Source organism: Palaemon carinicauda, chromosome 13 (genome assembly GCF_036898095.1).
Source record: "Palaemon carinicauda isolate YSFRI2023 chromosome 13, ASM3689809v2, whole genome shotgun sequence".
NCBI lineage: Eukaryota > Metazoa > Arthropoda > Malacostraca > Decapoda > Palaemonidae > Palaemon > Palaemon carinicauda.
In genome coordinates this window covers 112,245,416-112,272,998 of record NC_090737.1, presented here as the reverse complement: position 1 = coordinate 112,272,998, position 27,583 = coordinate 112,245,416, and the positions used below count along the sequence as shown (strand labels likewise).

The following is a 27,583-nucleotide window of genomic DNA, read 5'->3' as shown; positions in this document are numbered from 1 at the left end:
TGTCTGCCTAAACACTAATAATTTTTGTATAAACTATCGATTTTTTTTTCAGCACAGGAACCGAACAAGGAAAAAGGCTATAATCATTGGAGGTTTTGGGAGCGTGTTGATGCTTGCTGGTATTGTATCGGCAATCCTTGGAATCAGCGGCCTTGGAGGACTCGTACTCATCCTTATGGGAGGTTAGTGGTATATAATAATAATAATAATAATAATAATAATAATAATAATAATAATAATAATAATAATTAATAATAATAATAGTAATTGTAGTAGTGTTAGTAGTAGTTGCTGTTGATATAATATAATTACTATGGAAATAATATCAAATATCGTTTCACTTGTAAACTGCATAGATGCAGTAATTAATGAAATACAAATATCAGAAGTATTTATTTTAAAAGGTTTAAATACCCTAATAATACATTTATACTGTGAAGTCCTTTCATTTACCACAAATCATAAATATGCCACACAAATTCTTTAGCATACAAGACATTGAATCTCTGAGAAACTGAATATTTTTGTTATCAACTGCAGACTGCAAAAGGCTCATTATAAAGATGGTTATTATTTTGACTAACTCTTATATCTAGGACTTCTTAGTATACTCGTTCAGAATTTTTTTTATAATTATTATCGATATAAATAATGATGTAATAGATTTTATTGCAAGTAAAATAACAACGCGGTTGGGAAAGACATCATTGTGTGACTTTCAACCTATTTTGCCCGCAGAGTAGGAGAAGAAAGGAGTAACGTTTTCATTTTTGTTAAGAAGAAAAACATACTTCAAGAAAAATTACAAAAAGGTCGTTATCATTTCACTAATATTAATAACAATAATAACAATAGTAAATTGAATGTTGATAGTAAAAATCATGAAATTAATCATTAAAACAATGCTAATTATTATTATTATTATTATTATTATTATTATTATTATTATTATTATTATTATTATTATTATTATTATTATTATTATTATTGTTGTCGGGGATTTTACTGTTATCATTATTATTATTGTCAATAACAACAGCCATTCTGGCCTCATACCTTCGCTAACAATCAACCCTAATGCTTAAATGCTTTTAGAGGCCGGACATGAATGCGTGTTTACGGTTCAAATGTTTATACTGTAGTCCGGCATTAATTGTAAAAGTAATGATTAATATATGTTATTAAATCTATCATATGCCCCCTTGTGGTTTTCTAAATCATGAAACATTTGGAATAATTCAAAACACATCTTTATCTCATAAAATCAAATCACTCATTGCATATTACGAAACCCAAAGTTAGTATAATTTTAGAAAACATCTACATTTACATTTTTATGCCATACTGCTAACAAACAACCATGGCCGCACATTGAACTAATAACAAACCTCCTTAATTATAAATATAACTAATAAAAATATATTAGCGTTTCAAGTTTTCCTTTATTTTTGCCTGCAATATTCCCACTACTATCTCTAGTTCTTGATAAACTCTTTTGAATATTTTGACTTGGAGGAAAATATAACACAAAAATCGTAGAAAATCTTCATGAAACTTCAAACCAGTGCATATCTGTTCATGGTGCTTTTGAAGATTTATTATTATTCAAGTTCCTTCTCTGTTTATGGCTCCTTTGTCTATTATGCTTTTCACAATGTTTTTGCTTCCGCAAGTCTCTTTGCCAGTCAAGTTCACTGTCAGGCTAAAAATTCTATTATGTCATTATAAAGTATTCGTTCACATTTAGTTCTGTAGAAGTATTCCTTTATTTTGTAGCAGGCTTTCATGCTGTTCTGATATTTCTTCAACTTGTTTGGTAGGCTTTTATCAAAATTTTTTGCCAGGATAGCTGGATTTTGCAGGTATTAATTCATTACTCTGGATCTTTGCAAACATTTGTTGAATTATGCTGCTGATAGTGTTATTTATACTCGACTTGGCAGTTCCGATCAGACCATTATATGGTACCCTGTTTTATTCCAATTAAAGAAAAATAGGTAGTATTTGGCAAGCTCTAACAATAACGGTAAATAAAAGAGAAGCATATTTGCATAATCAAATGTCCAAAAAAACAAATATCTGAAAAGGAGTAGGCCATTCTCTATGGTATCTAAATGATAAAAAACAAGCAAGCCTTCGAGAAAATGAATTTAATTTTTATAAAGGTCTATCGAAGATAATTTTCTATAATTATTTGTACTGAAATTAGTAGTTTATCACAAAACAATTGAAAACATTTTACTTGTCAGTATCATAATAAAGTTAAGTTGAAGGATACAATGGATATTTCCGTTTTGGAAATTAAAAGGTTTATATTTTTTGTAGTAATAAGGGATTGCAAAACAGCTAGACAGCATAGTTATTTCCATTTATCAAGGTGGTCCAATGGGTAGAATCTCGAAGCATGTTGATAATAGTTTTATTATAATTTTTAATCCTATTTTATGAGAGAAACGACGTAGTATGGATATATATATATATATATATATATATATATATATATATATATATATATATATATATATATATATATATATATATATGTGTGTGTGTGTGTGTGTGTGTGTGTGTGTGTGTGTGTGTATGTGTGTGTGTATGTATGAATAAATAAATATGTAAATTAGTATAAATCTACATCCATCACATGGAAATACACATTTGATTTAGGTTTGAGAAACCTGTATATACTAGGATATTATTTTATTTTCCTGAAGCCCAAAGTATTCTTTTCTGACTGTCTTACTTTGTTCTTTGTTCTATAGTTTCTTTTTCTGATCATTATAATGTTTGTGAAGTACTTTGCGATTTTATATAATTATTATTTTTATTATAATTTTTACCATCATGACTATCATTTTTCTTATTGCTATATCTTCTACTTTCAGCTCTAGCACTGGCAACTGCTGTAATCATATCCAACCGAGCGTGTTCAGATTACAATGACATTCCGTCGATCTCTGCGGGCATGCTTGACTCGCCTCCCCGGGCTCCTGTCGACCTGCAGCAGCAGAATCCTAACTGGTCTTCTTCCAGTGACTACAGTGGGGAGGAGTTGGGTTACAACTACACACACTCAGTTCTGGTCACAGGCAATTTTGGTTTGCCCACAAACATAATGTCACATAGTGCCAGCAATGTCCCCAGTGCGCCGTCCTTCCATAACAAATCTGATGAAAACCCTCCATCTTATGAAGAGTTATTCAGCAGAAAATGAATTGTAAACATGCTCTATGTTTGTCGTCTTATATTAGCATATCAGTAAAAGCTATATGTTAGTGTTTATAATCGTATAGTCTTATCAAAACTGTTTTGTTATTTAATCTGATTTGGATTATATACCAGAATCCTATTATGTAAACTTTTGCAATAATATATTTCTGTTACAATTTTTACATAAAAGTTACAAATGGTGGATAATTACATCATTTCTACCTCAATCTCTTAGTACTAATGCGGATTTGGTATTGCCTACGAGGTATAATATAATGTTTGAGAGTAGAATACTTCGCCAATGTTTTCCAGCAGCAATGCAAGTTATTACTCAGGGAAATTGAAATACATGGATGGATTTATTGCTTCATCTTTAGTGAAAAGTCTGAATAAAATGTAAAGATAGAAAGTATTAGAGAAAGACCTGTACAGCAGAAAAAATATAAATAACTTGTATCGTCTCTTAAATGATACATTATTATTATTATTATTATTATTATTATTATTATTATTATTATTATTATTATTATTATTATTATTATTATTATTAATTGCTAAGCTACAACCGTATTAAAAAAAAAGCAGGATGCTATAAGCCCAGGTGCTCAAACAGGGAATATGGCCCAGTGAAGATAAGAAACAAGGAAAAAATAATATATTTTCAGAACAGTGAAAAAAATTAAATAAATATCTCCTAAATAAACTATAAAACTATTAGAAAACAGAAAGAAGTGAGATAGTATTGAAGAGTGTGCCCGAGTGTATCCTCAATCATGAGAACTCCGCCCAAGGACAGTGGAATCCCATGGTACAGAAGCTATGGCACTAACAAAAACTACAGATCAATGGTTGGATTTTGGAGTGTTTTTTACCCAGAAGAGCTGCTTAACATAGCTAAAGAATCTCTAATACACTTACCAAGAGGAAAATGGCTACTGAACAATTACAGTGCAGTAACCCCTTGGGTGAAATTTTTTTGGATAATCTCAGTGTTGTCAGGTGTATGAGGACAAAGGATAATGTGTAAAAAAAATAGGCCAGACTAATTGGGGTGTGTGTGTGTGTAGGCAAAAGGAAAATGAACTGTAACCATAGAGAAGTAATCAATGTAGTACTCTCTGGCCAGTCAAAGGACCCCATAACTCTCAATGTGTAGCATCTCAACGGGTGGCTGGTGCACTGGAAATAAAACGAACAAAATGGATATATATATATATATATATATATATATATATATATATATATATATATATATATATATATATATATATATATATATATATATATAGATGAATATTTATATATATAATATATATATATATATATATATATATATATATATATATATATATATATATATGTATATATATATATATATATATATATATATATATATATATATATATATATATATATATATATATATATATAAAATGTATATATATATATATAAATACATAAATTATATATATATAAATATATATATATATATATATATATATATATATATATGTATATATATATATATATATATATATATATATATATATATATATATATATATATATAAATATATATATATATATATATATATATATATATATATATATATATATATATACACACACATATATATATATATATATATATATATATTTATATATATATATATATATATATATATATATATATATATATATATATATATATATATATACATATATATATATATATATATATATATATATATATATATATATATATATATATATATATATATATATATATATATATATATATATATATATATATATATATATATATATATATATATATATATATATATATATATATATATGTGTGTGTGTGTGTGTGTGTGTGTGTGTATGGGGGCGTAGGGGCAGGGGGATTAGGGACCATAATCACTTACTTTTATGAACAGAAATATTTTTCTTTTATGTGCTACTTCGTTGAAGCATAAAGGATAAAAATCCATATATTTACTGTAGATTCGAAGATATTCAATTCCAAAGATTTTGTAAATCATTCTTCATAAGAATTTTTATTCCAAAGTTATATTGAATGAAAGGCATTTATAGACAACGAGAAAATACTTGACTCTTTCAAAATATCAGCAGTAATGAAAGCCATTTTAAAAACAATGATTAAATAAATCTACTGTTATACGATATCTTCAAGATGTCTATACAGGAAGTACATCAATCCTTTAACAGTAGTACATAAAGATAGTGATAAAATTCCGATTGAAAAAGGAGTTGGACAAGGAGACCACATCTCTCCTCTATTATCCATAGGCCGTCAAGAAGAAGGTTTTAAGAATTTAGTTTGGAAAAGTGTAGGGATATATGTTATTTCGGAATACGTTAACATCTAAAGATTTGCAGATGACATTAGTAAATCATGGGGAAAATTATAAGAGATGAGAGAAGATTTGAATAGAGAACGGAGAAATGCAGGACTGAAAATGTATATGAGTGAATGTTCCATGAATATAACGAGACAACAATTGAGATCTTTGGACGAGTGAATTCAATTGAGTATCATCTTAGTTTTCTCAGATTAATTTTCAGGCCTACATTTTTCTTTTTATTCTATTCAAATTTTCTATCATCTTTTACAATTCCTTCCATGATTCACAAAATCGAACAAAGTCATCAGTAAATCATAAGTTGCCAAGGTCTCCCCCAATTAATGCTAATTCCTACATTTACTTTTTCATAATTTAGCCCCTACCGAAAAAAAAAAAAAAAAATTCTATCGCCCCTACTGCATGAAACAAGGCACCCTTTATAGATGGTTGATATTTATAATTGGGCTTAGAATTAGCTAACAACATATTTGCTGTTAACATGAATATATTATGATTAAATTTAGGATTCTGTTTTTAGAATATTAGAATCTTCACTCTATATTTTTTGCAATACATATAATCTACTGTATATCTTACATATAATCACCATAACATAGAATCTAGGAATCAGAAGAAAAGAATTATTATTGGAATTATGGATTTTTATATATTTATTAGAAAGAATACCATAAATATATGTGTCAGTAATCACGCACTATCCCCAATTTGAATACTATCAGTGTTTCTATTTTTTTTTTTTTTTTTATCAAAATATGGCAGCCAACGTCAGTTCTTCTATCTATATGAAGGATCCTATGCAATTGAAAAGGATGGTAGATTGATGCTTATTTTAAAATATCTGTTGCAGGAAAAATTATATTCAGCTCTTATTAAGTCGAGTATTTTAGGCTATATTTAAACCAAAATGACGTAATGACAGGTTCCAGAAAGCAAGGAATATAAAGCTCTAAATTTTGTTTTAATTTTATGGTCAATAGATGGCCTTAGTAGTCGAGTACCAAATTGCTAATCATCCCTATCATCCACTAATTGTAATTTTCATTATTTCATTTCTGTTGCTATTTGGGAAAAAAAATCTGTAAAACAGACGCATGTGAAGTTGATGTCCCTTGTGGCCTGGCCCCAGCTTAGTTCTTAGGTAATTATAAATATCCCAATAAATGTCACAGAAATATTGGCACAGAAACTTTTCCTCAGCAAACAATCGTTAGTTCAATTACATTTGCGGGGTCAGGGGAATGTCCACAATTATGCCACATGCGCTGAAATCGGTGGGATAATCAAGAATTACACAGATGTTCTATCTAATTTTCAATTATTATTTTCATGAAACCAAAAGATAATCAATAGGTTTTATGGAAGGGCACGTATTATTAGTAAAAACTACGTAGGATAACAATAGCGTTGCATTCTGAAACGCATAATTACGCACACTCCTTCTAGCTCCCTCCCATATATCGTAACACATTTTACTTTTCTACCAATAGATGGCATAAGAAGCAGCTTGTCTCAACTAATATAGTAAATTATCTGACGACCCTACGTGTCAAAAAAGTGTGGCAGGAAGGTAGAGGCTAGAGAATTGGTTGTTGGTAAATTGTCCAACGATCGTTTCCTTATCAGAAGTGAATATTTTTTATAAGTAAATAGTGTGAATTTTTCGTGTGCTATCGTAAGCAACCTGGGTTTACGTATAAACGTGTTTAGTATTTCATTTCTTCATCAGAACACATGGATGGTAGGTCATGTCCCTATACAAATAACCAAGGTAACAATCATTAGCATCATTAAGGTTGGTGGGACGCGTTTAGAAACGTTTTGCCAAATGAATTTCCTTGAATGGAGAATATCATTATTCATTACAGCTTCAAGTCATTTAAGGATTATAATTATATGCTATAGGGTACATGATTATTTTGTATATTTGTGTTTTTATAATCACAGCAATCAACATAAACTAATCGAATAATGAAAAAGAAAATGTTCACATTCCTGTGTCCATCGCCACGCCTGTGTTGCGTCATTCACCTGCAAATTTGTGTTTGTTAATGGGGGCGTTCCAGAGTGCAATTCAAATTTGAAATAAACCTTTTCATCATTTCCTTAGCAAATGAATTCATGTCAGCAAAGCTGTTTTCTTTTTGGTTCAATATAGTTTTAACGTATCCATTAATTATATATATATATATATATATATATATATATATATATATATATATATATATATATATATATATATATATATATATATATATATATATATATATATATATATATATATATATATATACATTTGTGATTTTGATCAGTGTAAATATTGACCACAATGACATTTGATATCGAATTCTACTCGGGTAAGTGTATATCTACTGGAAAATCCTTTATGATAAGTGCTTTTGGCTGGGTAAGGATTCGAGCCTATGCCCTGAGACAAAACAATGCCTGCATGGATGACTTTACTAATGAGGCTAACAATGCAGGATATAAGTTCAGTTCAAGTAATCGCTTGAGTAATCTCTCTTATAGTTTCCTTTCTAATCCTGTTCTGCCATTTAACTCCCAATATCCTTCCATTTTCATACTATGACTCATGTCCATAGAGTAACACCGATCTCGCTAAATTGATATATAGTCTGATTTTTATATGTAATTTAAGGCGATTAGTTTTCCAAATTCCATTCAACCTAGCCATTGTCTGATTTGCTTTTTTCACTCTTTAACTACACTCTAATTCTACAGGCCCTGTATTGGAGATTATATCTTCTAAATACGTAAATGGCTCTACCTTAATAATTTGTTCTCCTTCCAATGATTTTTCATCCGCCATTGCATACCCTACTCCCAACATCTCTGTTTTTCTTCTATCTATCTGCAGCCCTACATCATGTGACATTTCATGCATTCTGGTAAGCAAGCATTGCAAATCCCATGTTGCTCTACTGAGAAGGACAGCATTATCAGCATACTTTCGGTTCGTTAAATTCCTAAAACCAATACAGTCCAGTCCTTCTCCACCATCTCTGACTGTTCTACGTATCACAAAATCCACGAGCAGGATAAAAAACATAGGTGAAAATACATTCCCTTGGTGTACTCTGCTGTTCACTGGAAATTCATTTGATAAGACCCTATTAACATTAACTTTTCTCTTGCTATGCTCGTGAACAGACTCAATTAAATTCACATATATAAGAGGAATTCCAAATTAACACAGGACTTTCCACAAAATATACTATATACCGTATACAATTAATTTTATTATTGAAAAATAAATCCTACCTGAACATATTTATCGACGCAGTTATTTTGAATGACTCCTCAATGAAAGACTGATTTCACTCAAAAATATATTCAGGAAAAAATCACAAATCAACATGTCGTTTAGTATAGGCATGACATGAACCATTCGCTTGAGAGCTCCCCTCCTTCTCGGGAGGTAAAAGTATAAGAAAGAAAACACTGTATGGAGGACCGACCAGGAAAGAGCAAAGGTGACAGGATCTGTCTTGCTACATATCCAGTCACTGTTTGGTCCTTCTCCTCAGCATTGTCCGTCCAGTATCCTATGTAAACCCATGAAAATTCCCTCCCCTTACTGGCTGCCTGAAAGCTCAGAGCTTTTGTTACACTGAAGTGTGTAGTAATCTATCCATCATATTTAATTATTCGAGCGTTGTATTAAGAGTTTCTACTGAAAATCTCTTCATAAGAAGGGGGATCATCTCTTTTCTTCTTTAGTGATGGAACGGACGGCCCATTGACCACTGAATTTCTCGACGGGTCCTGAGAGGAATTTAATTCCTCTCCGAAAAAGGTCGAACTTCGGTAAATGTTTCTCAGTTGTCGTCTTTGGCTGGGCCTTGTTGTGTTGTAATGGATAGGTATTTGCATCTCCCGGTTGATATGTACTTGGACGGATGTTTGAAAGACGTTGGTCGGAACCGACGGCAGATCGTCTAATGAGGAACCCGACATCTCGAATATTTCATGGGTGTTGACTGAAATCGACGAAGAGGAGTCATTTGCTTCAGCTTCAAAACACGCCCGGCTTGCTATGATGACAGTTACCACCATTGAAATAGCTATTGTAAAAGAAAATGAAAACAAAAATACGGTAAAAAAGTCAATGATTGGAAAGAAATATTTCAGGATTTCATAAGACTTTCAAGTGTTTATTTTTCAGATAAGAAAAACTGCATATGCTTGAAATATAAAAAAATATATATCACTAAAATTACATCATATTGATATGACAATTGATGGAAAATTATGGCTTTCTGGTCATTTATTTGTAGGTTCGAAATCTTTAATTTTACAAGTATTAGAAGCATGTCTACTTACAACACTGAGCATTTTGTGAATTTAGAAAAGTCAGAGTAAAACGAAAGTAAAAGAAAAAAAGGGAATTTTTCAGTGAAAGCATTTTAAATGCAAAGCAATCGCATGAGTTAAAGGTAGAGAATTAATCTAATTAAATATATATTTCAACCGTCACATTAAAAGTTGTATTCAATTTGCGAAATTTGGAATACAGATTTCTGATTATCTTTCCATGTTTAAGTAAAAAACAATAATATCCAGAACTATTGTTTAGTGTCTTTTTTTTTTTTTTTTTTTTTTTTTTTTTTTTTTTTTTTTTTTTTTTTTTTTTTTATTAACGAGGTGCTATGAGATGAAGAACGATGTTCTCATGAAGGTTAATCAATAAACGATGATTAGCTCTATAAAGATATTCCTAAGTTTTTATTTTTTTTTAAGTTCATATTTTACGTCATTGTAGGATTTAGTATCATTTTAAAGTTAGCATTAGAAGCCACGTTTCCTTACCTCCCACTACGATAAGAATGAGTCCTTTGTAGCCATCAATTCCCAAAATCCCATAGACCATACCAAACAGCATCAGGACCCCTCCAAGAAGACCAAATATGATTGCTAGTTTTTGTAGTTTTGTGTTATGCTGAAATAGGAAAACCAATAATATTGTATTCGTAGAACACAGAGAAATAACTGTATTCCTGATACTATTTATAGATTGAATGGTCTTGTAAAATTAATTGAATATTTCAAAATAAGAGAATGAATAATATCGTTTTTGTAGAACACAGAAAATAAATAACTCTATTTTCAATACTATTTATAGATTGAATGGTTTTGTAGAACTAATTGAATCTTTTAAAATAGGAGCGTAAATACATGTCAACATCAAATTAATTTATAAAAAGGTAGCGATTCTTAGATACATTAAGGTTATGGAAAACATTCACAGTATGATTAGGTAAATCTTATAATTCTAGTATGATGAAAGCTTCAGATATAGTTAGCATTAGTGTGGTAGGTTTTAATTATTATCACAGTAATCTTTACTTGTATTACACCCAATAATTTTAGTCTAAGAGAAACAGCGATAGCTAACGGGTAATAGATTCTCCGTTTAAATTTCTGGTCAATCAAAACAACATTGTGACCTAAAACGCCTGCCCTTTATTTTTCTTCATATACTGTATATAAATCTTGTATACCTGGACAGATAATAACACCTGGCTCTATCTGTATCATTTTTGAATAGATCAGAGATCAGTTCTTGAAGACAACGAATTTAAACTATTCCAATGTAAACTGGTGTATCAATGTAAACGATAACCTTTTTAGCACTATGAAAGTTACATTTATCAATGTGTTTCTCTGAACTGTTCCTGTTAAGCAAGGGATTAAGGTTAGTCCGTATTTTCTTTACTAGATTAAAAAAAAGGTAATAAAAATCTAATATTTATAGTCTTTGTGTGTACGGAGTATCTCCCAGTTTCAGATTTCTCTTAGAGACTTAGCGCTCAGATTCTTCTGCTTAGGGATCGTATTGGGATCTTGATATCAGCGCTCCTCTCGTTAGTAGCATTAACAAATAATTGGAGGATCGAGTATACTCACGAAAAGTGATCCGAAACTGTATCGGTAATCACCAGGGGAGTGATGAAACAACGTATCTTTCGAATCATTTGAGGAATTGGAATTTAAACTCTCTGCAAGAAAATACAAAGTAATTTGTAAAATTGCAATAAAAGTTAATCCTTAAATATATAAGCACAAACACATTTATATATATATATATATATATATATATATATATATATATATATATATATATATATATATATATATATATATATATATATATATATATATATATATATATATATATATATAAAACGGATTTTGAGCGAAGCAAAAAATCTATTTTTGGGTGAGATGGCCATGTCGTCCTGATGGAAGTTCCTATTAGTAGCTTCCTAAGGGATATATGTACTACAGTGATATTCCCAGAGAATTTTACCTTTAGGTCCCCAAAATTCTAACTTCTGGCGGGAATATCCTTAAATTTTCTCTCAAGGATATCGCATAATATCAGAGGACGTATTCTTGACACGTCAAATAGCAATCTGCACCCCGAATAGCGTTTACTCTTCGAGGGGGAAAGTGGCAGAATAGAAGGGGAGCCATATCAAGGTTACCCTAGTTCCCATACTACTATTGAGTATGACAACAGTGCCATATCGAAGATGGCGGACATTCCTTGTAACATTGAACTTGGTGCTAGAGATACAGTACTTCAGGAGCGATACTATGAAGATCTTTTCTTTTAGAAAAGAAGGGTGGGTCCATCAGGACGACATGGTCATCTCACCCAAAAATAGATTTTTTGTTTTGCTCAAAATCCGTTTTTTAGGCTTAAGCCATGTCGTCCTGATGGAAGCATACCAGAGCATTAATGTATCTGTGGATTTTCATCAGTGCATTAACCTTGGGGCAAAATTTTTATGGTCATTTGGACCATTTCAGACAAATGACGTTACCGTTATCCGTCATCATCACTAATCATAAACGATGTTAGTGCTACCTGACCCTACAGGGAAGAGTCATTCTAGGCAGTACAAAAGGGGCCTCAAGGTTCGCATATATTGTATGAACAAACATAAGTATACACTGAATATAAAAGCAGTCTCACAGTTTGTATATATTGCTGAATCAATATGAGTGTCCATTATATCCATTGTTTGCAAGCATACAATGATATGAAGAATACTTACATCATTAAGTCAAAGAACTCTGGCATCTTAAACATGCAATTGTCGGGCAAATTAGGACGCAATTACATTCTAATAGACATTTTTTTCTAATAAATTAATAAATGAATTAACAAGTAAAATGAGTGCAGCATGATAACGGAATTATACATGTAAGATATACAGAAATTATATTTCCTTTTTGAAAGGGAAGAAATGATGAGTGCCACTCTTAGATTGAAGAAAAGTTTATAACAAAATTTCTCTTCATAATTTCTGTAACTGTTATATTCTATCAACACTGTGTACTACGTACACACGGCACTAGTGCTATCTGTATAATTCCACACCTGAGATTTTGAACAGAGTTACTGTCACATTGGTAACACTCATTCAAAAGGAGGTCACACTAAAAGTGATAACCCCTTATCCCTTTAATTGACAGTCCCAGTCAATTAACTGTTCATCGTAGAATTAGACGACAGGTTTTAATACACTACCTGCCGCCACCACATAATGCTTCAGTTCATGGACCTGCTTAGCATAGTGTTTGTAGAACAAAGTCCATATACTGAAAAAAGTTCAGTAATGAAGCAATTTTTCTCGTATCATGACCTGCGGGAGTACTGTCAGGATCTGCTCTACGAATAAAGTAGGTGACCTTCGCCCTCAGTTGTTTTAGGGATAAGTTTGATCCAGAGGTTTCTCCTTTAAAGAGCTGTCCTCCCCTGAAGTCTGAAGTTCTACGAAGATAGACCTTTAGACACTCTAAAGGACATAGAGAGACATCTTCCTTCAAAGGGTAGATTCTCCAGGGACCCCACCTCTTAGTAGGTAGCTCGTTCTTAACAAGAAAGGTTGGATCAGGAAAGAGATTCAGTTCTCCCACTTCTGTGAACTGAATGTGGCCCTCATCTCTAGATAGGGCCACTATTTCAATAACTATCGCCCCGGAGGCTATGGCAAACAGAAAAATAACCTTTTGTGTTAGATCCTTGAGGGAACAATCTTCATTGTTCACAGATGAGGCATAATGTAAGACCTTGTCCAAAGACTATGAGATGGGCTTTGGTGGTAGTGCAGGCTTAAACCTTGCACATGTCTTTGGAATCTTATTAAAGACATCATTCGCCAGACCTACTTGAAAGGCATATAGAAGATGTCTAGTAAAGGCTGACTTGCACGTAGTTATCGTGTTGGCCGCCAGGCCTTGAATATAAAGGTGGACAATGAAGGACAGACAGAAGTTTATTGAAATTTCTTTCAGACCTTTTGCTTTTACAAAAGCAACTCACTTTTTCCAAGAAGACTCATATTGTATTCTCATTGACTTAGACTTGTATTCTTCTAAGAATTCTATATTGCCTTCTGAGATTCCAAATCTTTTCCTAACCGCTAGGGCAAGTAAATCCTGAAATGAAGGGTTCGGGTTTTCTGTGATAAATCGAAGGCAATTAACTTCTGAACCTTCTGAGATAGTCCTGGGTTCAGAACTAGGGCCAGCCTCAGCTTCAGTTCCTTCACTAAAGGGAGCAGATTGCTCTTGGGCTACTTGAGAGCCAACAGAGCCACTCCTCCCAGGAAGGATCTCAGCATATTGAGGACCTTCAGCAGCAGATTGTCTGTGATCTCCACTAGAGGATCCTTGTATGCGGCTACATATCGAGGTAGTATCTTGAAGACGCTCGTGATGAATAGGTTGATCTGCATCTCGGGGACTTGTTCCCATCTGGGGAAGAATAGGTCTATGTCTGTAGACCATTCTAACTCTATCGGTTTGAGCCCGAGTAGAGCATCTACTGTCACATTGTGGATCGATTGCACATGAACTGCAGACAGGTGTCATCCGTTTAGGTAAGGGATGGTTAACGTCACCAAGACTGTATGAGAAGTTCTTTAGCATTGTCGATTGTGACGTCTCATTATCACTCCGGTGTCCGAGATCAGCCTTAGGATGTCTGATCTGGGTGGAGAGATTTTTCCCACTCATGACAGGACCAACATGGTCTTGGAATTTTTGGTATTTGACCTTTGTTAAAGGAGCGATTAAGGAAGGACCGATATCGGTCTTTTTAGATCCCTTCGAGCGTTTGATGCGCATCTTCTCCAGACTCTTAACGCATCTTTCAGCTGTGCTCTTAGCACTGGGTCTGTCACTATTGCGAACTGGAGATAGTTTAGAACTCCTCCACATTAGCGTCTTGGAATCCTGACTGGTTACCAGAGTCTCTTGACTGACCCTGTGATCTCCTTTTATATACCCAAGGGAAAGGAGAGTTGGTATGACCACAGGTTTCAATGGTTTTCCAACCATTAAAGCTTTTAAGCTGGAGAGATTCTAGACTTCTTGAGGCTTATGTTGCATCCCCAATGTTCTGGGAACCGGATCACTTCCTTGGATGCTCATAGACCAGCCACTACAGGTGCTGCCCACCCCAGCCTTTCGTCCAGGTACATTGTTGCCTGAACCATTTCTAGGCTTGGTTTTTGAGTGACTGTGTCTGCTAATCCCGTGAAGATACTTAGGACTGTGTCTCATCTGACAAGTATCTTTCCTTGGATCTACGTTATCCTCTGTAACTTGAATCCAAGGTAGGAGAGGAGGGGGTGAATGACTGGAAGTTGCCAATAGACATCTTTCAGGTCTGACAAGACTACGAACACCCCTTTTTGGAACAGGTTCCTTATGTGTAGAAGGATTAACACTCTGAACTTGCTGTTTTATTTGAACTTGTTGAGTGGCGACAAGTCCAGAATGACCCTGAATTTTCTTGAGTCCTTCTCGTGAACACCAAATAGCTTTCCCTGGACTATAGTTTCCTTACCACCTGTATGCTCTAGAAGTCTAAGGTATACTCTTCCAGGAGGGTTTTGGAGTACAGGCAGAGTTGAGGAAATGATGGTGGAGGCATGTCCACCTTCCGTCTTAGTCCTATCTTGATTAGGGCTTGAACCCTAGGATCGAAGGTCCAGCGATCCTGAAGGAACCTCCCTCGTACCAGAAGCATCTCTTTGCTTTGAATGATCAGTAGGTTTTTATATTTGACCTCCTGCCTGTGGCCCCACGGTCACTGCAGCTGTGGGATGTTGTTGAACAGCCCGAGGTATATTTCCAGACTTTCCCGTCTTCCTTTTAGGTAGGGGACCCACGACCGTGGAAGACTTTCTCTTTGAAAAGATGCCCCACTTTTGGAGAAGTCCTATGTTCTCCATGATGGCTTTCATAATCACCTTTCTAACTACCTCGTCTGGGAAGAGGTCTTTGCCCCAGATGTTGGAAGATATTAGCTTCCAAGTTTCATGTTTCACTGTTGTGGCAGCAAACACAAACTCCCTACAGGCTTTCCTAGCCTTCATAAAGGCATAAAGGCCTTTTACTAAGGTAGCCATATGCATTTTGGCCAAGACCATGAGCATGTCTGGAGTACTTTGGTGGGTTGAACACAACTTTATGTAGTTTTGTAGGGATAGGGAGGCTGCAAGTCTCTCCTTTGTCTCTTGTTCATTATACAAGAGAAACTTAGATAGTTTAGGGAGACTCTTCTTAAACTGTCGACTGGCGACATCCGGATCTAGTCTTCCTACTGAAAAGGTTAAGTGGACTTCCTTCCAGTCCTTCTCCTGTCTGAGAAAGGCTAGTGACAGGGACTTGCACTCCTCGAATGCAGGACATGGTCTACCTGCCTCCACTGCCTTGGCAACAGATTTAAAAGCCTTCCACGTAAAGGGAAATGATCTTGAAGCAGTAGTCAGAAAGGAAGGGTGTTTGTTACCTAGTGTGATTACTTTCGACACCGAATAACCCGGCTTTCTCAGGCTACTTGACAAAATAGCCTGAGCCTTATCATGGTCGAGAATCATGACCTCCTTCGATTCCATTTCTTTTCTTGACGTTGGTTCATGATTCAGTCGAATGAAACAATTAGGGAAAGTGTGAAAGCTTAGCCAAAACTGGATTTTGTCCAAAGGAACAGGACCTATCTTCTCCGAGATGTAGAGTTTGCCATTTAAAATTGGCATCAGCTCCGCAAACCTCCAGGGATTGGTTTTGAAGCATATCGGAAGGTATTAATTTATGGGTCGTTTGTATGATCCTTGGGGAGCGACAAGTGGGGCTTCACAGAGCATTTCGCTTCTTGTTTTTCGTCTTGTTTGCGAAAGTTTTCTATTAGATCTTTAACTAGGGCCCATAATTGGTCCATTCCATCTAATAGAGGGGTAGGAGGTGAAGATGTCAATGGCTCTAGAGCTGGCATAGACAGAAACAATTCAGACACAACATACTCCCTTTCTTCCCGCGGGGGCTTCGTGCCTTCCGTCCTAAAGGCTATCTGGCCGCCAGGAAGGGTGAATCGTGCTTAGGGCACCCCTATTTCCTTACTTGCTTTTGGAAATAGTAGGTTACGTATCCTATCATTAGGTAGGTATGGTCCCAGAGAGATTTTCTGGAAGCCTCTCACCCAGTTGCATAGTTTATTACGAGCTGCATCCCTAGACTCTATTGTCTTGGGATTCTCGAAACCCTCGGACATTATGGTCTGACATACATTGCAAACCTGCGGGTTCCAATAATGTAGGGATTCAAAAATAATATTGCAGGGGGTATGAAGCCTGCATGTATTATGACTGTAAAAGCACTTACTCTTGATATTGCAGAAGACTGAAACACATGTCATCCGGGGTTCCTCCTGTAAAGAAAGGAAAGCCAAATGAGTATACAATTGATTGTCTCACTGATAAGCAATATGTAAAAGTCATCTTTTAACTAAAATGGCTTAGGCTAGTAAGCTAGAAAGGGATAGAAGGAGGCATATACATGTGTATCCCCTGCAAGTAAATGCTGTTACCTCTCCTCAGTATTAACTATAAAGAGATTCCTCTATCAAGGGAACTCCAACGAAAGGGGTCTAACCCCTAGGGGTAGAGAAGTGGACAAATCACTGCCCCTTTATATTCTTAACACTGTGGGGTAAGGAAGACTGATTTCTAATCAGAGTATTAAAGGAATTCTATTCTTTCAATATAGGAATGGTCCCAGCAAATGCCCGCACAAGGATACCCAATATAGTTTTGGAAAAAATTTGGCTACTGTATAATATATACTGTAGTTTTCTGTTTGCAGTATGATCTATATTGCAAATATACTGGCTACTGTATATTCATATACTGTATTCTAGTCGGCATATTGCTGGCAAGGCTAGCACCAGGGACAATTCAGTCGACGTATTGTCGGCTGTGGTGGTAGCCTGCAGCTCACCGGCCACCGGAAGTCCGCCGACCGCCGGCGGATCGCCGGGGGTCGGCCCACTAGGCCAGCCGGCGAACTAGATGTATATACGGCAGTCAGCAGTCCCGCCGGCTGTCGGCAGTTTGCCGGCTGTCGGCAGTTTGCCGGCTGCCGGCAGGTCCCCGGCCGTCAGCCTACTAGGTGCTAGAAACTAACTACGGAATAATCATACTACAGTTTTCTGTTTGAAGTATATACTATATTGCAAATTACTGGCTACTATATAATTATATATAATGTAGTTCAGCCAGTGTGCTGCCATTGTGGCAAGCATCTGACTGCAGGGTCCAGCTGGCATGACACCGACTGGACTTGGAAGTATAAAAGATATATATTTATGTATCCCACACAACCCTTTTGCTGTGACCTCCCTTACAATATTAAATCATAGAGTTTCCTTATCAGGGAAACTCAAGGATAAGGGTTCTACCCTTTTAGGGTTAGAAGAGTAATACCACCAGCCCTTTAGAATATTTAATATTATAGGGTAAAAGGAAAACTAGTTTCTAGTCAGAATATTGAAGAAATTCTATTCTTCAATATAGTATTGGTCTCAGCAAACACCCGGGCAAGGATACCCAAAATATATTAGAAAATAACTGCTAGTATAATATATACAATAGTTTTCTATCTGCGGTATATCTTATACTGCAAATATACGGACTACTGTATATCCCTATACTGTAGTTCTAGCCAGCATATTGCCGGTAAGGCTAGTACCAGGGACAGTTCAGTCGACATATTGTCGGCTGTGGTGGTGGCCGGCAGCTCACTGGCCGCCGGAAGTCTGCCGACCGCCGGCAGATCAACGGTTGTTGGCACACAAGGCCAGCCGACGAACTAGATATATATACAGCGGTCGGCAGCTTTCCGGCTGCCGGCAGGTCGCACTCTGTTGGCCTACTAGGTGCTAGAAACTAACTACTGAATAATCATAATAAAGTTTTCTGTTTGCAGTATATACTATATTGCAAATTACTGGCTACTGTATAATTATATATAATGTAGTTCAGCCAGTGTGCTGCCATTGTGGCAAGCATCTGACTGCAGGGTCCAGCTGTCATGACACCGACTGGACTAGGAAGTATAAAAGACATATATTTATGTATCCCACCCAGCCCGTTTGCTATGACCTCCCTTACAATATTAAATCATAGAGTTTCCTTATCAGGGAAACTCAAGGATAAGGGTTTTACCCTTTTGGGGTTAGAAGTGTAATACCGCAAGCCCTTTAAAATATTTAATATTATAGGGTAAAAGGAAGACTGATGTCTAATCAGAATATTGAAGAAATTCTATTCTTCAATATAAGATTGGTCTCAGCAAACACCCGGGCTAAGATACCCAAAATATATTGGAAAATAACTACTAGTATAATGTATACAATAGTTTTCTATCTGCGGTATATCCTATACTGCAAATATACTGACTACCCGTATGAACATATACTGTAATTCAGCCGGCATACAGCCGGCATAGCTAGTCTCTGCCGTCTAAAGAGAGAGAGAGACAGCATGGAATGAAGGCTGCCTTATCACTGTGTATGTATACAGTAATTAAGGATGTAAAAGTCTAATTTACTGCCTTTCTCCAGAAAGAAGGTTCAAATGGAAGCGGAGAATGTAACATTCAGGCTTCCATCCAGCCACAGTACTATCGCCGGCAGAGTCCAGCCGGCACCTAGCCCCCGGCAGCGCTAGTACAGTCGCCGTGCTGCCAGCTTAGTCAGCACCTATCTGTGCCGGCCTGGCCATCCTACTGCCAACCAGAGTAATACCCCGACAACAGAATTTGTGGCCAGCAGTCCAAGGGAGAACTGAAGAACCTTAGTAACAGAAGGGACTTCCCACCCACAGCCATCATGGCTGCCGGCAGCCGCCAGCCTCCGGCAGCCGTCATAGCTGCCAAACAGATGGCATGACTACTAGTAGCTTGCATAACCACCGGCAGCCGTCATAACCGCCGACAGTATGTCAAACACATGGTCGCCGACAGCCAACATGGCCGCCGGCAGTTGTCATGACTGCCTGCAGCTGGCATAGCCGCATCAGCCGGACAACAGCTGCAGAGAGGGAGTCTAGCCGGCCCCTGCAACCCAAAAAGGAGGTTGCAGGATGCCGGCTCAAAGAAAGGCAATGGCTCTGCCATTATAAAAGAACAGAGGGGGAAGGAAAAGGGTCCTATATGAGGTGTGGAAGGAGCCGGCAAGTGCTGGTCCTACACACCCTTAAGAAACTCTGTTTCAGTATTGTCATCACCCTAGGCGGCAGGAGAATCATCTCTTCTCCAGCCTAGGGTCTGCCAATACAGTTAAGGGAACGGCAACAGTGCCACCTCCTCTCAACAAGGGAGAAACAGAGTTCCAGTGCCGGCGCCATCCTAGGGTCTGAGAGCACAAGACTAGTCTACTAGGCCACAGGGAGAAGGTGGCGATATCATACAATCACTTCAGGTGCGGCCTAGGGAGGGCTAGCTCCCATGTCGGCAGCCTAGCCGGCAGGGGAATGACAATTCACCCTGCCGGCCGACTGTCGGCACAAGACTAAATACTCTGAGGTTCTGACCGAATCCCAAAACCTGCCATCTGCGGTTAAGGGAAGAGACAGAAAACCCTAGGCTAGTCATGCCTGAATGAAAACTCGAGGCAGGACCCACTAGGGTTGTAGCCTAAGGATAAACTCAGAGGGAAGAGAGATTACCCTTAAATCTCTAATAGAGACAATTATCGGTTATATGAATTATAGGAGATATCAATCTCCGATGAATTGATAACCAATACACGAGGGTAACCGGGGAAATGTCGAAAGTATACTATGTTGCCTAGGTTAGGTTACCTAGGCAAGACGAGATCTCGGTTATCTAAATCACCGAAATTCTGACATATACGATCGACATAGAAAAAGGAAAACTATGCATATATATATCCTTACAAGTATAAATTGACTAAATAGCTTCCATAATTAAATTATTAATGCTATTTAAACTGGGAATGCCGTTCTACTAACTAAATAACACATGCCTAACGAACGACAGCGCCCATGGCGCCTCTGGTAACAGGTCTATCTCCTAATCATAAAAAAGTACTCTAATTTAACTTTGAGACTGGAGCTAAATTACACACATTGTAAAGATTAAATACTCAACTTTCCCGAGGTGAAAGAAGCTGGAGATTGCATAACAATCCTTGAAAATCAATCAAAAATGTCAGATCAACAGGGAACACCACCGTGCGAAATCGCTACAGAATTAGGAATGTCCACCATCTTGGATATGGCGCTGTTGTGATACTCAATAGTAGTATGGGAACTAGGGTAACCTTGATACGGCTCCCCTTCTATTCTGCCACTTTCCCCCGCGAAGCATAAACGCTATTCGGGTTGCAGATTGCTATGTGGCGTGTCAAGAATACGTCCTCTGATATTATGCGATATGCTTGAGAGAAAATTTAAGGATATTCCTGCCAGAAGTTAGAATTCTGGGGACCTAAAGGTAAAATTCTCTGGGAATATCACTGTAGTACATATATCCCTTAGGAAGCTACTAATAGGAACTTCCATCAGGACGACATGGCCATCTCACCAAAAACAGATTTTTTGCTTTGTTCAAAATCCGTTATATATATATATATATATATATATATATATATATATATATATATATATATATATATATATATATATATATATATATATATATATATATATATATATATATATATTCAGGGCTCCTCTGACCTTTTATCAGAAGAATGTTTTGAATCTTACTCACTATTTACTCTGGGAATTAAATATTTGAAAGAAGAGAAATTGGGGTTATTTATGCTCCGTTAATGAGACTTTTATTCTTCCCTTAGAATTTTTTTTTTTCAGATCTCCATTTAAACTACTGCATCATAGATTGAGATTCAAAATAATCTTTTGATAAAAGGTACAGTAACCCTTTTAGATCTTCAAATGTAAGCTATATCTAATATAAATAATTATAGAAAGACTACGTAGCACATTTTGAGATATAGAGTATAGGTAGAGGTATCAACATCCGGTACATGTTAATACAACCAGTCCTGATATAAGGATAAGCATTATAAAGTAGATAAATTGTAAAAGGTCATTTTATATTAATACTAAAGACATTTTTGAGTACAAATGCCTTTAAAAATAAGAAGAATGATTATAAACTACATTTGATTTGAAGATTCTTTTCTTATGATGCAAGTATAAGATTCCGGAATTAGAGGATTCTGGAGAAAAAAAAGTACCGAGTAAAGTTCTATATACAAAGTGCAGTTGAAAAATTATTAATATTCGAGAAATGGAGCCTTTCCTTGGATCTGGCCGTATTTCTAAAGTATCTAAAAGTCGTTGAATTATTAGAGGGATTGAAGTATCTGCCCGTCCATAGGAACTGGCAGTGCATAGAGATTAGAGTAGCTAAACATTCCTTGAAAATTATGATATCAGTCTTGTTATCAGTTGGTATTGACCTGGAAGGTTACAACCCTCACAGGGGTATCAGTAATGTTCAGGAGTTGGGGATAAACACCGTCTTAAGAAAGAAAGTAGGAATATTTCTAATAATATTTATCTATATGTAAATCTGAGCATTGGTTAGTATCAAACAGTTTGTGATAAAATGCAATTGCATCGTCATATAGCTCTAAATATCTGTGGTCAACTTAGTCTATTAGAATGCAGCTAAGCTTTTTTTTTTTTTTTTTTTTTTTTTTTTTTGTACATATCCATTGGATCCAATGGGTTTAATTCATACTTGATTTGTATTCGTATAACACATTAGTGACTGGTTAGCTACATTCTCTTCCAGTGATCTACCTACTTCTCTTCTGTCTCTTTTATTTGACCAAGGCTGTTGATGTAGGTGTTATGTTAGTTATTATACTCACCTAAAGATAGTAAGCTCCCATTAGTTTATTGGTGAAATGTGAACACAAAAATGTTTTCCTGCTTTTTAATTGAAAATTGTGAATTCCTTTTGTATTTCATCAATAGTCTGTGGTATTTAAAATGGTGTTTATTGTAAAAAAAAATATATATAGTAACGTTTATTTGTTTCTCAAATATCAAGTTATGATGTTTATTTACATTTCTTAATAAGAATGTGATGAAGTTTATGATCATATTGTGATGCTTATTAGTCAGGTGAAGGGGTTTATGATCATGCCGAGGCCTTTTCAGTGATATGTTGGTGTTTATGGTCATGTTGCATTGCATGTTAATAGTATTTGTTAAAGAAAGATTGTGTTTATAAACATGTTTATATGTTTGTTGATGGTACGGAGGAGTTTATGACCATGTAAGATTTTCGTCACGTGTAGTGTTACGACGTTAGCGATCATATGTTAGGTATATATTTTGTGATTGTGATTATCATCAAACCATGGTATTTATGAGGACAAGGTGATATGTAACCTACCTTACACTGCCCTTGGTCCAATGATTTATGTTGCTTATTACACACCAAATACTTTTCAGGTAGTATAAAGGAGCGAGACTATCTTGACGAATATATTCGATCTGTGACCCTTCAAAAGAATGTCAAAAAGGCTCCCCAGTGTATGGTTTGATGTAAAATTTTGAGCAATGATAAAATGCAACACTTATGCCTGATGTGATATTTGAAGACAATACATCCTGCTCTTAGAGTCAATCCCAGGACATTCCTTGAAACAAAATGGCACTCTAGAAAGCATACTTTGCTAGACAATAGTGGGACATTTTGGCAACATGCCTCAAAGGATGTTAAGGCTTTCTGTGAGATAGCATGCATATTACTTGGAACTTGTTGTTTCACACAAGTACAGTATTTTTGGCTCTTTAGTTCTCATCAGCAATCATCAACGTTTTCTTCACACCACAATCACTACTGAAGAGTCATAACACCAAAGAGCTTCTCATGAAGTAATGTATACTACAGTGTATGAAAGTGAATCCAAAATAATGATAGAATCTTTTACAGATCATTTGTTTTATCAAGAGTCGACAAGGAAATAACTATTCTCAACCTTTTGAAGGGGTATTATCAGGTGTTAATGAACCCAAAAGACATATCTAAGACCACTATCATTACCCCCTTCAGTACATGCATCTTCATTACTCCTGTTTTGGCCTTCCAAATGCTGGGTATACTTTTCAATGCCCTATGGATGGCATGTTGGGGAACCTCTCCTTCTGCATTTCTTACGTGGATGACAGACTTGTGTTCTCTTCCTCCAAAGAAGAACACCTCCATCACCCGTGAATCATTTTCGACCTCCTAAAAGAGAACGGCCTTGTAGTCAGATACTACGAGTATACCTTTCATGTAAACAAAGTATCGTTTTTAGGGCACCACATCACTCATAAAGGGGCCCACCTCTTCTGTGAGAAAGTAGCAGTCATTCAGAACTTCCCCATGCCATCACCCATCAAATTACTGCAAGAATTCTTTGGTATGATAAGCTATTATCCCCGATCCCTGCCAGGCATCACCACCACTCTTGCCTACCTCTATGCCTCCCATAAGGGAGAGCCAAAAGACCTGAAGTGGGGTCCAATTCAAGATGTAGCTTTCTGCAACACAAACGCCGCCCTATGAACCACTGCTGGTCTCACTCTCTCCATGCCACATGTCCTTTTCTTTCTCTGCACCAATGCCAGTAACGCTGTTTTTGGTGCAGTACTTGAGCAGGTGGTCAACAGCTTGCTACATCCATTAGCCTTCTTGAGTAGGAAACTGTCCCAGGCGGAATCTACCTTCGACCACGAATTGCTGGCCGTGCATTTGGCTATTCATCACTTTTGCCCCTTGTTAGTCTACACCCTTTATGATTTGCACAGACCACATGCTCCTTGTGCACACATTCACTCACCAGTCCACTGTTTGGCCAGCCCTTCAGTGCTGGCATCTTTCAGCCTCGGTTAAAAACAATTCCACCCTTCAGCACGTCCTTAGGAACATGAATCCCATTGCCAATGCCCTGTCAAGAAACACATTAGCTGCCATTCACCTGGGATTGGATTACAACGCCTTGGCAATAGCCTAATGTAATGCTTCAGAGTACCAAGCATGTAGGACATACTGCACATTCCCCCATTGGGTAGACATCTCCCCTAAACAACTCTAACGTCACAGTGATGACGTCATTACTTGTAGACCATAACCTAGGTTACCTGGTCCAATGCGACGACATGTGATTGATGTCAATCATGGTCTTTCACAACCCTTGTGGCAATCTACTGCACAGCTACTGAAGACGAAGATCATTTAGCACGGCCTTTCTAAAGATGCTAAAGATCGGGTCCACGCCTATACTTCAGGCCAAACTTCAAAAGTACATTGACACATGGATTCAGGAGTGGGTAACTTTCCTCAACCCTAGCATTATTTTGTCCACATTCACGTCGATGTAGTAGGTCCCCTACCCACATCATAAGGACATCATTATCCGTATAACATCATTGACTGATCTACTTTTTGGCCAGAAGTTATTTACATGGAAACTGCAAAGTCTGACTCATGAAACATCTACCTTACTCTGAGGGTGGATTGTGAGAACTCGTATCCATAAGCATATTACTTCTGAGAGGGGTGCTAATTTCACCTCTCAATTGTGGACATCATAAGTGAGTCTACTGGGTATCACCCTACATCAAATAACTGCCTACAACCCTGCTACCATTGGAATGGTTGAACATTCTCATCGCACCCTCAAAGCAGCTTTTATGTCCCAGTGCAATGACACCAACTAGTTTACTTAGCTTCCCTGATTCCTCCTGGGAGTAAGGACCTCTCCTAAGGATTCCCTAGATTTATGGGCAGCTGAATTGGTGTATGGTTATCCGATAGTTGTCCCTGCCAATTTTTTGTTTCTGTCTGCAACTTCCTACAACAATCGCCAGTGCCTGCGTGATGTTGTGGGAAAATTCTATACCACCAGTTATATGAGCCCCAGGGACTCAACACAAACCAACTGATTTCCACTTGGTAGTACACGTTTCCTTCGCAGCGACACTAGCAAGCCACAGCTAAAACTCCCTTACACTGACCATTTCCCAGTGATCCAATGCACACAGAAGGCTTTCTTAATTAGCATTCGTGGGAAATAAGTCTGGGTCTCTATGTTCAGCCTGAGATTCATACACGCTTATACACTGTAAAGGCTTTTTTTTTCGGGGGGGGGGGGTCATTTTCTCTTCCTTGCACTGATAATAGATCAACCTGTGTAAGCTTGGTAGCTCATCTTTTTGTTTGTTCGTATTTTTGTGTCATTGTTGATATTGAAACTCGTTTGGAATAAATCTGTTTAATATCAGTGATCATCGAACCAAATAATTTAGTATGGCTAGATTATAATATTTTAGCCTAACAATCATATATAACTGTCTAAATTCCTACGATAAGTTATGCTAACAAAAGTTAACAATTTTATTTACTGAATACGAGTAACTCTTCTTATTTATCGTATCTTTTACAAAGTTCAGATAACCTACTTCTTGCCAATGAGTTGGCTCTAAGATGAGTAGAAATATAGATGATAATATATGGATAATCTGACCATCTTTTTTTTTTTTTTTTTTTTTTTTTTTTTGCAGTATTCGACATAACATCTCACTGACAAATATAATCAACTTTAACATTTAAATGTGTGGTCAACATATCTATGAAGTAAAGATATACGGTTGACGTTAATCTGCTTCTTTAGTAGGAAATATACGGAATTAAAATATATTGTGAACTGATAAGAAGCTCTCAGGCACTGTATTTTGTGATGTAAGATTACAAATTATCTTAAATCTTTATCATTTGTCGTAAGTACAGTTAGATATTTTTTCTGTTTGTTTTACATCACACTCGATTAAACGGAAATAAGTGTTTAACTATTGATTTCGTCTCCGGATAATTCCAAAAAAATTAAATCGCAATACCAGATAAAACAATATTCATATACAAACATATGTATATATATATATATATATATATATATATATATATATATATATATATATATATATATATATATATATATATGTGTGTGTGTGTGTGTGTGTGTGTGTGTGTGTGTGTGTGTCTGTCTGTCTGTGTCTGTGTATGTGTGTGCATGTATGTGTGTGCTTGTGTTGAACGTTATATTTTACTACCAAACCTGTAATGTACAATTGTTGTCTAATCATGTGACGCAATCATATATTTCCCTCACTACAATAGTCAGTATTAGCAAACCTTATCTCTTTTATTCCCAGGCTACAGTACCTTGTATTTCAGAGTGAATTTAAAGCATAATGCGAAACAGTGCCCTAGACGTGCGTCTTAGCTGGTGCTAGTACTTCATCTGGGGTGTGCGGACAAGTCCTCCCTGGCACGTATCCACCTTGCACATCCCCATTTAGAATTGGTGTTCACGGAGTTTTCAGGTACGCCCTTAACCTTATTCCCCCTTACTGCCGTAAACCATAAGATTTTTCTCGCCTACGTTAGCTTGAGTTAATGCTATTTAAATAATCGTTATACAGAAATTATGGTACTCACCAGAACTTCCGATTTCTGATGAACGCTGAGGCATATCCGACGGAGCAATGCTTTAATCTTGGCACTAAGTGAAAATCAAGGGGAAACTGCATTAGCCATGTGCCAAGCCCGCCG

General features: G+C 36.1%; 2 protein-coding genes across 5 annotated transcripts in view; one reads left to right on the top strand and one right to left on the bottom strand.

Moving 5' to 3' along the window:
• LOC137652026 (uncharacterized) overlaps positions 1–3,419 on the top strand; it is a 16,545-nt gene extending 13,126 nt beyond the window's left edge. The window contains exons 3-4 of one of the 4 annotated variants that reach the window (XM_068385247.1): positions 58–182; positions 2,886–3,419. In XM_068385247.1, the coding sequence (XP_068241348.1) occupies positions 58–182; positions 2,886–3,214 (454 nt within the window). In that variant the 3' untranslated portion in view covers positions 3,215–3,419. Of the gene's footprint in view, positions 1–52; positions 183–2,885 lie in introns of all 4 variants that reach the window. The other 3 variants (XM_068385245.1, XM_068385248.1, XM_068385246.1) reach the window with 3 other exon arrangements.
• A 5,455-nt stretch (positions 3,420–8,874) lies between these two features.
• Positions 8,875–27,583, bottom strand: LOC137652025 (uncharacterized). The gene is made up of 4 exons (XM_068385243.1): positions 27,470–27,583; positions 11,528–11,619; positions 10,430–10,559; positions 8,875–9,684 (listed from the first exon to the last, which is right to left on the bottom strand). Exons 1-4 carry the CDS (start codon positions 27,501–27,503, stop codon positions 9,281–9,283), a joined length of 660 nt encoding a protein of 219 aa, XP_068241344.1. The 5' UTR covers positions 27,504–27,583; the 3' UTR covers positions 8,875–9,280.

Coding starts and splice junctions, on each gene's coding strand:
- LOC137652025 (XM_068385243.1), bottom strand. CDS start 27,503: ATGCCTCAGCGTTCATCAGAAATCGGAAGTTCTG. Junction 11,620..27,469: donor ATCAGAAATCGGAAGTTCTG/GTGAGTACCATA, acceptor ATTTTCTTGCAG/AGAGTTTAAATTCCAATTCC. Junction 10,560..11,527: donor ACAGTTTCGGATCACTTTTC/GTGAGTATACTC, acceptor TTCCTATTTCAG/CATAACACAAAACTACAAAA.